Source organism: Oryzias latipes, chromosome 6 (assembly GCF_002234675.1).
Source record: "Oryzias latipes chromosome 6, ASM223467v1".
NCBI classification, from domain to species: Eukaryota; Metazoa; Chordata; class Actinopteri; order Beloniformes; family Adrianichthyidae; genus Oryzias; species Oryzias latipes.
The window spans coordinates 21,723,535-21,735,254 of NC_019864.2; the positions used below are offsets into that span (position 1 = coordinate 21,723,535).

At 37.4% G+C, this 11,720-nt stretch overlaps 1 protein-coding gene across 4 annotated transcripts; it reads left to right on the forward strand.

The window, feature by feature from the left end:
* Positions 1–679: 679 nt before the first annotated feature.
* On the forward strand, positions 680–10,222 carry kras (KRAS proto-oncogene, GTPase). 4 transcript variants are annotated; one of them, XM_011475850.2, is made up of 6 exons: positions 680–1,285; positions 3,088–3,205; positions 4,449–4,627; positions 4,851–5,010; positions 6,759–6,883; positions 8,115–10,220. In XM_011475850.2, exons 2-5 carry the CDS (start codon positions 3,095–3,097, stop codon positions 6,876–6,878), a joined length of 570 nt encoding a protein of 189 aa, XP_011474152.1. In that variant the 5' UTR covers positions 680–1,285; positions 3,088–3,094; the 3' UTR covers positions 6,879–6,883; positions 8,115–10,220. The 4 variants fall into 4 exon arrangements, with proteins under 4 accessions (XP_011474152.1, XP_011474153.1, XP_020559306.1 ...); XM_020703647.2 differs by having other exon boundaries at positions 703–757; XM_011475851.2 differs by lacking the exon at positions 6,759–6,883 and having other exon boundaries at positions 8,115–10,222.
* The last annotated feature ends 1,498 nt before the right edge of the window (positions 10,223–11,720 follow it).

Consider the following 11,720-nt stretch of genomic DNA (forward strand, 5'->3'; position numbering starts at 1 on the left):
GATCAACCATCATTCCAGTCCAGTGTGGAAACACTTGGAATTTAGCAAAGACATTTTTCTGCTCCTGATTCACAAGGATTTGAACACAGAAATACTCAAAAACGCAGTTAAATCCTAATTTTCTTTACATGTGTCCTCCATTACGGGAAAAACACACACAGTTGAAATTGGAGTGGGTCTTCAAGTGAAGCCACAATGAGCCAGTTTAACAAAACGTGTGAAACAACGCCGCCTAGCTGTTATAAGAAGAAGTGCAGAAAAAGAACAAAAGTAAAACGACGGTGAACAGGTTTCTCGTCTGCTGTTTTTTCTAATACATAAAGCATACACGAAAAAGATATTTATTACACTTAATTTATTTTCCTTTTTAATTGTTGTTTTGTTTCATGCGTGAAGTTGCTATAATATTGTTTTCTTTTATTTTTATAATTTACCACCAATGTTTAGCCACAATGTTTTGTATGTTTCTGTACAGTTTATAAAATGTTAATTAAAAAAAAAATTCGGTTACAAATCTGGTTTCTGTTGTGTATGCGCAAGCCATGCGCAGCAGCAGCGTCTGTGAAGCGTCCGTGAAAACTGACATTGGATCGCCGAATCACTTTCCTGCTCGGGAATGACGTCCTTCCAGCGTATTCCAGTTATATTTAGAGCCTTTATAAGGAGGAGTCGCCCTCTACACTTTGTTGACTCTGCAGCTCCAGCTGCTGGGAGGCTGCCGGAAATCTTTGTTCTGACCCCAAATCCAGCCAGCAACGTGTGTAACCATGAAAACTATCATTATTAACACGGTTTTTGCGTGTGTCAAAATGGCAGAAAAACATAAAAAGGAAGTGAGTGAGGCTAAAGATATTTAAAGGAGACGGGGGAAAAACCCAGAACAAACCTACAGTTTCACGGCTCACCTTTCTAAAACAACAACCGTGTTCAACAAATGACATAACACAGCGCATTAAGTGTCAGGTTGCGACACAGTCGAGATATGCGGACCGGCTGAAATCTCCAGCGATGCTTTCTGGGTAAAGTGCGCCCTGGTATCCGCCCATATTCGCGTAACGCAGGCCAGAAGGAGCAGCTAGGCCGGGCGCTGGATCAGATGGAAAGTTTAATCGATTAATTTGGCAACTTCATGTTTTCGTCCGCTCCCCAAACCACGTCAGACCGACTTAAATGCCGGCATTTTGGTGAGAAGTAGGAAATGCGGAGATCGTGCGAAACGAGAGGATTATTTGCTTGACAACTTAATCGGTCGCCACTTCAGACGCGGAACTCCAGTCACTTAAAGGTAAAACAAACGGTTACCACTAATTTCATGTGCGTGTTTGTTTCCTTACTATTTTAATCAAAATTGATTCCACGTTTGAGTTGAAATACAACTAATTGAATGTGATGTGAACTCTTGTGCGACAACATTGCAGTAGGAGTGTTAAATTTGGCCCAAACTACGCCCAGTCGTTAACCTACAGTGTGGCCCTGCACTGCAGATTTATGCTAGCTTGCCTCCTTCAAAATGTGCAACCTTTTAACTTTGCATTAAATTTAACTGTTGTCCTCCAGGGTTTAGTACAAACAAGGCAAAACTAACGAGTCACTTTCATTAAAACACACTACTTTGTTTCATTAAAGCGAATAAAAACCAACTTTTGGGGCTGCTTGAAAGCTCCGGTGCTAATGCGGCTAACAGCACAGCCGTTAGTCTTATGCTAGCAGGTTTTCCTCATACGGGATAAGGATTTAATTGACATTTTAATGTAACATTTTTTTTTAATTTAGACATAACGTGGCTGTCCCGACCTGCTTCAACAAAACCAAAATACACAAAAGTTTAGTTGAAAAGCCGCGTCCGCTTCATACGGGTATCAATCTTTAACGCTAGGCTAATATTTGTATAGGTGCTAATCAATCTCCATTAATCCCATCATTGTGTTAGCGGTGAATTTGAGTGCTTTTTCTTTCCGCGTTGGGTTTGAATTAAATATACCCCTAACAAAAGATTGTACACAATTTTGTGACTTCCCAGGATGGGATTTCAGAATCCACAGCGTTTGATTTGTCTTCCTGTTCAAACACAAACCTTCAAAGGACAAACACTACTATCGACTGCTTTTGCCTCCTTTAAACTAAGGAAGAAAAATGGCATAACCCATACCCCCTCTACTTTAAATATAAAAATATAAAATAAATACAATAATTAGTTAACAAAAAAAAGCCTAATTTATTTCTTAAAAGTTTCTAAAATGAAACTTACATTTTCCTCTAATTTATAGCTAGTTTCACAAAGTTTGAACCGGCTTTAAAAACGTGGTGTTCCTACATAGCTTTCCTTTTTTTTTTTTTTGACTCTTTCAGCCACGGTAATCTTAGTTGTGGAAGCAGTATTTAGTGCATCTCTTCTATGGCTTTGAGGAGTTTGTATTGTAGTCTTTGAAAAGGCCAGCTGCCAGTATTGATAGATGCTGCTCCACAAAAGTCAGACAGCAGAGAGCCTCCCTGTTGCTTGTCAATTTTACAGCCTTAATGTAATGTCATAGATTTCTGCCTGGAGCTAGGTTCTGTTGTCTGATTATCACTCAGAAAATAGCCCTGAATGTGTTGCTGGACTCAGACCTTTGATTTGAACTGAAAAACTATCTATTTTTTACTTCTCAAAGCTCACCACCTGCTTATTTCAGGTCACTTTTCTATAGAAGTTCTGTTTTGTTTTACCTTTTTCTATAATGATGAGTTTTAATATACATGCTTAGCATTTTATGACAGCTAGTCTTTAAATTTAAGGTTCATATGTTGGTTTTGTTTAGATTAAACAACAAACTGTATTTTGTGATTGCATTTTTTCAAACTTTCTGGGACATTTGGATTTTTACTGCATTGCAGCTGTCAATTTACAGGTTTCCTTTAGCAAGAGATGATCAGATGACTGTCCCCTAAAACTGTCTGCAAATTATTAGAAGTATGAGAAAAGAAACCAAAATTGACAATAACAATGAAACCAAGTGTCATAATTTTGAGACGTGCATCATTTGCCATTAAGGGTTCCGCTGAATTGGGGATGTACTACTTGATGATGTTCTTACTTTGGTCCCTCAGGTGAATCATGACGGAATATAAGCTGGTTGTGGTTGGAGCTGGTGGTGTTGGCAAGAGCGCGCTTACCATTCAGCTCATCCAAAACCATTTTGTGGATGAATATGACCCCACCATTGAGGTAAAGGAACATTGTGTATGGATACACAAATTGACAGTGCATTAGCAATAAAACTTGTGTAAAAAAAAGAAAAAGCAAAGAGTTGTAACAGGTTCTACTAGTTTAACTATTAAAAGACACCAAACGGGTTTTCTAATGGCTTCACACTTGGCTTCTTGCACAGTTTCTTAGAGCCAACTGATTTAGTATGAACAGTTTAATTTAGAGTTCTTTTAATTTGAATTATTTTTATTGACATGCATTTTTTAGGTCAGACAAACTCCATGTTAACTCGGATAAAAAGAGCAGCGCTACTGTTCTTTTTATCCAGGTTAACATGGAGTTTGTCTGACCTAAAAAATGCATGTCAATAAAAATAATTCAAATTAAAAGAACTCTAAATTAAACTGTTCATACTAAATCACTCCATGTTAACTCCATGTTAACCTCGATAAAAAGAACAGTAGCGCTGCTCTTTTTAGCTATTTTCATCTGTGCGATTTAAAAAAAAAAAGAAAAGTGAAGCACCGAGTGGGACTTCAGTGTAACTTGAGGCCTGCTGCAAAATTGATCAGAAAGGGACAATAATTGAGTGGAGTCCAGTTTCAACTTTGAAGACACGACAAAATAATCATCAATGCAGGCCTGCTTAAGTGGTACAATTATGTTAAGATTCTAAGCTACATGACAATCATTTCAGCAGAAAAAACTATGAATTATGAAACAAAGCCATTGAGTTTCTTAAACTATGTCACATTTTTTGTATATTCAATTTTATTCACATTTAAATTCTTGGCCATTTTTTCTCCCTTCAACATAGTGAAAAGGGAAAAATTGCACTGGTGTTTTTTTTTCCTACTAAAAAGAAAAGATTTTTAGAACTTTGTAGTTACTTCCTTGTTCGCCTTTTATCCAAATTATGTCAGACCAAAACATTTTTGCCTTTTTTGTTTGTAATTTTTTTTCTTCAAATAAAATGTATTACTACTGACTGACTATTTATATCTTTATTTCACCATCTAAAATTAAAAGTGATCACTTTTGCCTAGTATTGTGAAACTACATTTGAATATACTTGTATATTTATCATCACTTCTGTTTTTTTATAAATATTTGGTGACTCCCCAGTTTGTGTACATTTTTGCAAAATGGCGAAACAATTTTTATATTCTAAAGTACTCTAAGCATAAAAACAACTTTTTTTTGTTTACTTGACTCACTTTTCTACAGAGTTCTGATCATTTGAAACTTATTTCTTGTTCAGGACTCCTACAGAAAACAGGTAGTAATTGATGGAGAGACGTGTCTGCTGGACATCCTGGACACTGCAGGTCAGGAGGAGTACAGCGCCATGAGGGATCAGTACATGAGGACAGGGGAAGGCTTCCTCTGTGTTTTTGCTATCAACAACACCAAGTCTTTTGAAGACATTCACCACTATAGGTGAGCTGAAAGACAAGCTGGCAGGCAGTAGTCTTCCAGAACTGTTGTCATTTTTTTCTTCAAAATAAAAATGTGTCCATTTGTAAGTAATTATTTTAGCACAAAAATAAAACATTCATCACCGAACAAAGGTGATCTGTGGTCTGATTTGAATCTATTTATGTGTGGAATTTGGAATAATTTGGTTGATGGTTAAACAAAGTTCATGTGTTTGACTGTCCAGAGAACAGATTAAGCGGGTGAAGGACTCTGAGGACGTCCCCATGGTGTTGGTGGGAAACAAGTGTGACCTCCCGACCCGGACGGTGGACACCAAGCAGGCTCAGGACTTGGCACGCAGCTTTGGCATTCCCTTTATTGAAACCTCTGCCAAAACCAGACAGGTAAGTCTGCCCTCGGCTCCATGCAACATGTTTTTTTTAAATAATAAAATGTTATTTCAGAAAAAAAACTAGGATATTGTAATTTAGAAAAGTGTCTTTTAAAAATTTCGAATGAATTGAAGATAAGTGATTGAATCACGTTTCTGCTGATTTGTGTCACATTCACTGTCTCTAATGGCCCTTTTTATCATAATGTTGGAGGGAAATGTCCCTGCTAATGTATTGAGCCTCATTAAATCATCTCTCTTTAATTGAATTTTTATTTATGTGAGGTAAGGTAATCACTGCATGCTGCTACGTCATGAAATGACGAATTGACATTGTCAGTTGGGCCCACCTGAAACCATCCTTGTAAATAATCTGCAAATCGGTTCAAATCAGGGGTCTGCATGAAAGGGCAAACTGTCAGTAATTTCTGAGAGGTTTGATTCTTCAGCGAGCTGGTCACTGTTTGTGGGTGTTGGAAGATTAGCTGTGGTGTTGCATCCTGTGGTGGGTGTCGTGATCGTTGCCTTTGCCATTAGATGGGCTCATGGAGTGATCTGTGAACGTGTTCATCCTGGTCTGTGAGCTGCAGCCAAACAGCACTTTTTCTGGTGTGGGGAAATGATTGGTGCCGTGACTAATTCCTGGCAGCTTTGTTCACCTATTCCCTCTTGAGTGTCCCGTACCTTTTGTTCATACGGTTTCGCTCCTGTCTGATTGCAACTTTACTTTTGTTGGGAGTCAATTGCCCCCCCCTCAAATGTTTATTTTTTTTCCTCTGACTTCTGTGGAAAATCCTGAATGCATGCACCCTTAATTTGTGTCCAGTTTGAATAAAGTGATATTCCACCCAGTTGTTAATCTCCTGCAGGCTTGGAATGTGACTCTGATTTTTAAGGAGGCGCCAACTGCAGCCTAAACACAATAACTGTGTTTATTTTACTGCTTTATCAACCAACTGCTGTCTGTTACACTGCATCATCATTCCCATATCAGTCTGTTGATCCACTTTAAGACATGATCTGTGTAGTGTTACTCAATAGGATGAAAAATAGCTGTTTTTCGGAGTGCTAAGCAATAGAATAAAGTTGTCTTTGTTGTGAGTTCATGTCAGTTCTTTATGGTATCTCTAAAACTATAAGGCCCTTCATATCAATCGTTTGATTTATTTTTGACAGCATACTTCTACTTTTGTGTGAAAAGGCAAATCCCACAGAGCTGTGGATTTTTTTTTCCCCATATTTTTTTGCCTCTAAATCAACCGATATGAACAGAGCTACACGGTTATTGCTGAGAGGAGCATCAGCCCTGCATTGCTGTTATTTATTTAGTATTATTGTTTAAATAAATTGTGTTGATTTATTTGAGTTCTCAGGACAAATGTCCATACTTTTCAACAGTTTTGGAATACAAGAAGAAATCCAATTTCCATAGTCCCTTTTACTTCAGTCATTATTTTGCTTAAGAACAGCTCTGCAGTCTCCTCTGCAAAAGCTCCAGGAATAGAAAATAGTTAGTTAATTAGGTTTTATATATTTCATTTTTTTACGTTTTATGGGGAGGAAACTAGACTCATTTCCAAGCCTGCAGAAGCTGCTGCTCAGTTTTCATCCAATCAAACTCTTTGAGTTTTTAAGAGTTTGGAGAGAAGACAAATCCGGCATTTCAGGAGTATCCCCATGTTTATCTTAAAATTTCTGACACCATGAAGAATGTGCTCCTACATTCCTCGCCATTGAGGAGAGTTGTGTCTTATACCGCAGAGAGTGGAAGATGCCTTTTACACTCTGGTACGGGAGATCAGGCAGTACCGGCTCAGTAAGCTCAGCAAGGAAGAAAAGACTCCACGCTGTGTCAACCTTAAAAAGTGTGTTGTGATGTGAGAGGGGTAAGTGTACGCAGCCGCGCACCCATCAGCTCTGTGTGTTGTTGGGGGGAACGGCGGACGAGGGATGGAGGAAGACACTGAGCCAAAGCTGGTGCTTCATGTGGTGTCAAAGCTAACCTGCTGGCTTTTATTGGGACTGTGGTGAGGTTCTAACACGAGCCTGACGTGTTTTGATTTCTTCTATTTTCAGTCTCCATGTGTTGTGGTGGATTATTGTCTAAGGTCATTTTCACACTGGGTTCATCCATCAAGTTTGGGGAAGTTTGATTTGCGCAGCTGGTGTGCTTCTGCATGGATGTCTGAACTCTTTTTCATGGGTTTCTTTTGCCTTATCCCTTCCCCATGGAGGAGCATTTGTCAGTCCTTGTTTCAGCAGTAAAACGACCTCCTAAAGGACTCCTGGCCTAAAAAAGGAATCGATCCAATCAAGTGTTTGGTCACGTTTTTACCAGATTCAGGGAAAACTACCAGTGTGAAAATATCCTTCTGTGCTGAAAGAAACTTGTGTACATGGTTTTGGGTTGCTAAGCCATCTTGGGCGGCTGTAGGTTCTTTTAAAAAAAAAAAAAAATTTAATGGTGAATGTGGGACTAAATCATGCTGAAATATTCATGTCTTTAAAAAAAATAAAAAAGCAAAAAAACAGCAAAAATTCTGACCACAAAGGCTGTGTGTGTTTTGCCTATACGAATCTCTCCATGTCTGTTCTGCATTCTCTGGTTGTCTTCACAACATAAAGTGTCCCAAGGCTCTTTACTCAACAGCTTTTTGCAGATTATTGTCGCATTTCTTGAACTACACAAACTGTTGGAGCTCTCAGACAATTGCGTCAGTGTGGCATCAACAGGCACGAGCTGTATTATAGCACAAAGCCTTTTCTTCACCCCAGCGCGAGAATAAAAGGCTCGTCTAATGTCTCCAGTCTGAAGAAATTCCCACTTAAAAAAAAAAAAAAAAAGCGGTAGCACTGAAAAAAAATGGTTTGAAAGTATTTTTTCTGTTTAAAAAAAAATAAAATTGTCTGTTTACTTTATTCTAAGATGAAAGATATGTCATTGCTTAGACTAATCTACCATGTTTTAGCCACTTGAATTTGTGCAACTGGTTAAAACATCATTTCAGATCCTTAATGTCTTGGTTAAATGTGCATTTTTAAATGACCTGTAACTTTCCAACTCTAACTTTGTACATTTATTTGCTTGTTTTTTTTTTTTTTTGCCTTATTTCCCAGGGCGTGGATGATGCCTTTTATACATTAGTCAGAGAAATCCGGAAGCATAAGGAGAAGATGAGCAAGGAGGGCAAAAAGAAGAAAAAGAAGTCCAAGACAAAGTGTATACTCATGTGAATAAATGCCCCTTTTCAAAACAGAAAAAACAACTTAATAATAAGCAGTTTAAGTAATACATTTTTGTACATTACACTAAATTATTAGCCTCCATTTCATTAAATACTAAACCCGACCTAAATTTTCCTGTTCTTTTTTTCTGGAAAACCAGTAAGCTCTCAGTTTAGTGCCAGTTGCTGAGATGGGTTAGCCCAACAGTTTGAGCTTGATTTCTTTGAGGTGACGGTGTATTTTTTTATTTTTGATTTTTTTACCTAATCATGGAACTGATGTCATCCATCACACCTGACAACACTGTTATCAGCATTAACTCCCCTTTGCTGGAAAAGCTGCAGCTCTTTTCAAGCAGAGGATGCCAAAGAATGAACCCTAGACAAAACTGAAAAAGGGTCATCGCCCCACAGGATGAGGTCCAAAACATTCTGCCACCATGTCCATCCCCTCGCCTTTAAATAGGACTTAGTTTTGTCACTGATAATTATGCATGCAAACTCCTACTCTTTTCCAAGTGTTTAACACCTTAGCTATTATGTTAGCTATTAATAAATTTGTCATTGCTTTGTACTGTGTGGGTAGAATCTTTTTTTATTTTTTATGCCTACATCAGAGGACATTTTTCTTCCTGCATGCATTGTGTCCATGACGACACGATCTGGTCGACAGTCAATATGGAGGATTCCAGATTTGTTTTTTTCTTTAAGAAACTGTTAATACTGGCTGTTGTGAGCAAAGAAAAAAAACATTCAATGAAAAACTGCAAATTTAAGAACCCATCATAGATAATTTTTAATTTTTTGTACTTGTTTTGTTTGTAATGCTCATGTTTGTGTTGTGAAGACTCATGCCTTGTTAACTCCTCAGTAGGGTCGTTTTCGAATCATCCTGACAACAATCATTTCATTGCTTTGTGTTAATAAAAAGTCACAGCAGTAGGTTTTACACTTGAAAGTTTGTTTGGGGGAAATGCTAGACTTCCTGGTGTACGTTTGCTGAACTGCCATGCTTCTTTTTTGTTTTTTTTCCTCCCCTCTGTCCCCGATACAAAGCAGAAAGCCCATTTGAGCGAGCTGTGAGAGAATATTGGAGCTGGAGTCCCAAAAGGCTGTTTAAAAATATTGTGTTGTCTTAAGTTTTAGATTTAATTTGAAAAAGTATTAAACTTGTTTGGTATTCTGCCTTTCCACATGTAATTGGATAGAATACTGCAAGGCAGCAATTTCCCTAATTTTTTATTATTTATAGACAAAATTTCTGAAATAAACTTTACAAAACCTGCTGGTTTCTCTCGAGTCAGTTTATATTTCGCCCTTTTTGATTTGATCTACATATTGTAGACCTTGAATTTTTTTTTTAGAGATAACCTTTTAAGATTTTGTACTTTTTTTTTTTTCTCCATTGGGTGCTACATTTTGACAATAAACACAAGATCATATTTTCATTTTCTCCACTGCCCTTAATGTGCAGGAAACTGTTGGTGAATGAAATTCTCTGCTGACAGATGATTTGATTTCTGCTTTTAATTTTATTACCTCTTCTTTCATGAAGTAGACAAAAAAAAAACACGGATGCAATTTTAGATATGAAACCCAACTGTTAACAATACTATTTACAACGTAATTTTACTGTAACTTTTTGAACATTTTCTTCTTTGTTGAGTGTGCCAACACCTGATTTCTGAAATGTCTGTTTTACCTGGACCGTATTGTAACAACCTTTGTATAGTTGTGATACTGAAAAGTGCATATTTTGTAAATTGTGCTTCATTTGGTTGGTGTGTCTAAATGAATGTTGCTTTAACGGAGTTATTACTCCGCTCTGTGTATGTTTCTGGAGAGTGACTGGGTCCAGGGAAGTGAATGAATGACCACTTCACAGCGGAGCTGCTTAAGACAGCACAGAGTGGGGATCTGATCTCAAAATGAGTCTATTTTTTGCCATGAAATTCACCACTCCTATTTAATGTGTAATAAAGAACAAAGTAATAAGGAACCAGACTTTTTTATTTTTTAATTTTTGTTCTTGAACTTTGCATGTTTGTTTCATTTGAGTATGACGCACACAGTTGGAAATAACGGGTTTCTAAAATAATAGAAAATTGACCTTTTTTCCCAGTAGATGGCACTGTTCCATCACAAGACAGGCACTTAGCAATTTTCTGCAGTCTCTAATAAGAACTACAAAAAACAAAAGAAACTCCTAGAGCATTAAAGTCCTAAAGTTTTTATCTTAAAATGTTAGACTTCTGTTTGCGTATATTAACAAAAACAGTTTACATTTTAGTGGTTTATTTCTTAATTATGAATTTCCATCCTAAAATGGGTACAACACACTTCATTTCTTGTTTTATTTTTTTAAAGTATCATTATGAAAATGACCAAATAACCTGCAGAAATTGACTTGTGTGATGTTTCTTCTGTGATACACAGCCTTGCATCAGCACATCATTGTTTTTGCTGCATTTGTCAGCCCTTTTGTGGCCTCTCTGGAATAATCTGAGTTCACACGGAGGTTCAGCATAATATTACAGTGATTATGCTAAAAATGAAACCGCAGCGGTGCAGCTAAGTGAATCCCACCAGCCAGATTTAGATGTTTACTGCAATTTCCCCAACAATGTTTCTAAGGTAGTGGAAGCTGTTGAGTTAATTGAAGTTGGTCAGCACGATTTTTCCTGGATGATCCAGCTTTATTACCTCATCCAGAGACTAGAAGAATTGGCCACAGTTAGAAATTGATGTATAAAGATTCGGCAAAGCTTTGAAATAATGACAAATAACAATGAGGGTGTAAATAAATGCAAAATTCTACTAAAATGATTGTTGATTTAGAAAAAAATAAATGTACGACCTTTAACAAAACATGTACATTTTCAAGGATGTTTGTTTTTGTCAATAAACAAGAAAACACATCGGAGAGGATTCTTTTTTTTTTTTTTAAGCTTACTTCACCCATGAGCCTGAATGAGAAGCAATGGATTTATTTTTCTAATTGAAGCTCCAGAATACTAATGCAGGGCTATAAACCTGAAAGATTTTCTGATCGCTATCACATAAATGTGCAAATGCTGGTTTCTATTTGATGCATTTGCGCAGAACGTCTTGTAAGGCATGTCTGGTTCAAGATATCAAGTGTTCGTCCAAAGTTACCTTTTCTGCTAAAATGGAGCCCACAACCCAACAGGCGATGTTTGAAGAAACACGTTTGCTAAAATATGCAGATCTAATTTCTGCCAGAAGAAAAGAAGCTAATGGAGTTTCAGTACAGCCTGCAGTGCATCCGTGTGAGGTGTCTTAGGGGTCAACAGGCATACTTTGTCAGATGTCTCCACCTTTTTTTTTTTTTTACCTCCGCAGTGACAAACTTTGCCCCACCTCCCTGACTTTACCAAGCAGGACTCTGCGATGAAGGATGAGCTTGTTTAGTCATATTCTGTGACGGGAGATGTCATGTAGTACGAGCCATGAGATATCTTCCCTTGCACATTTCCAA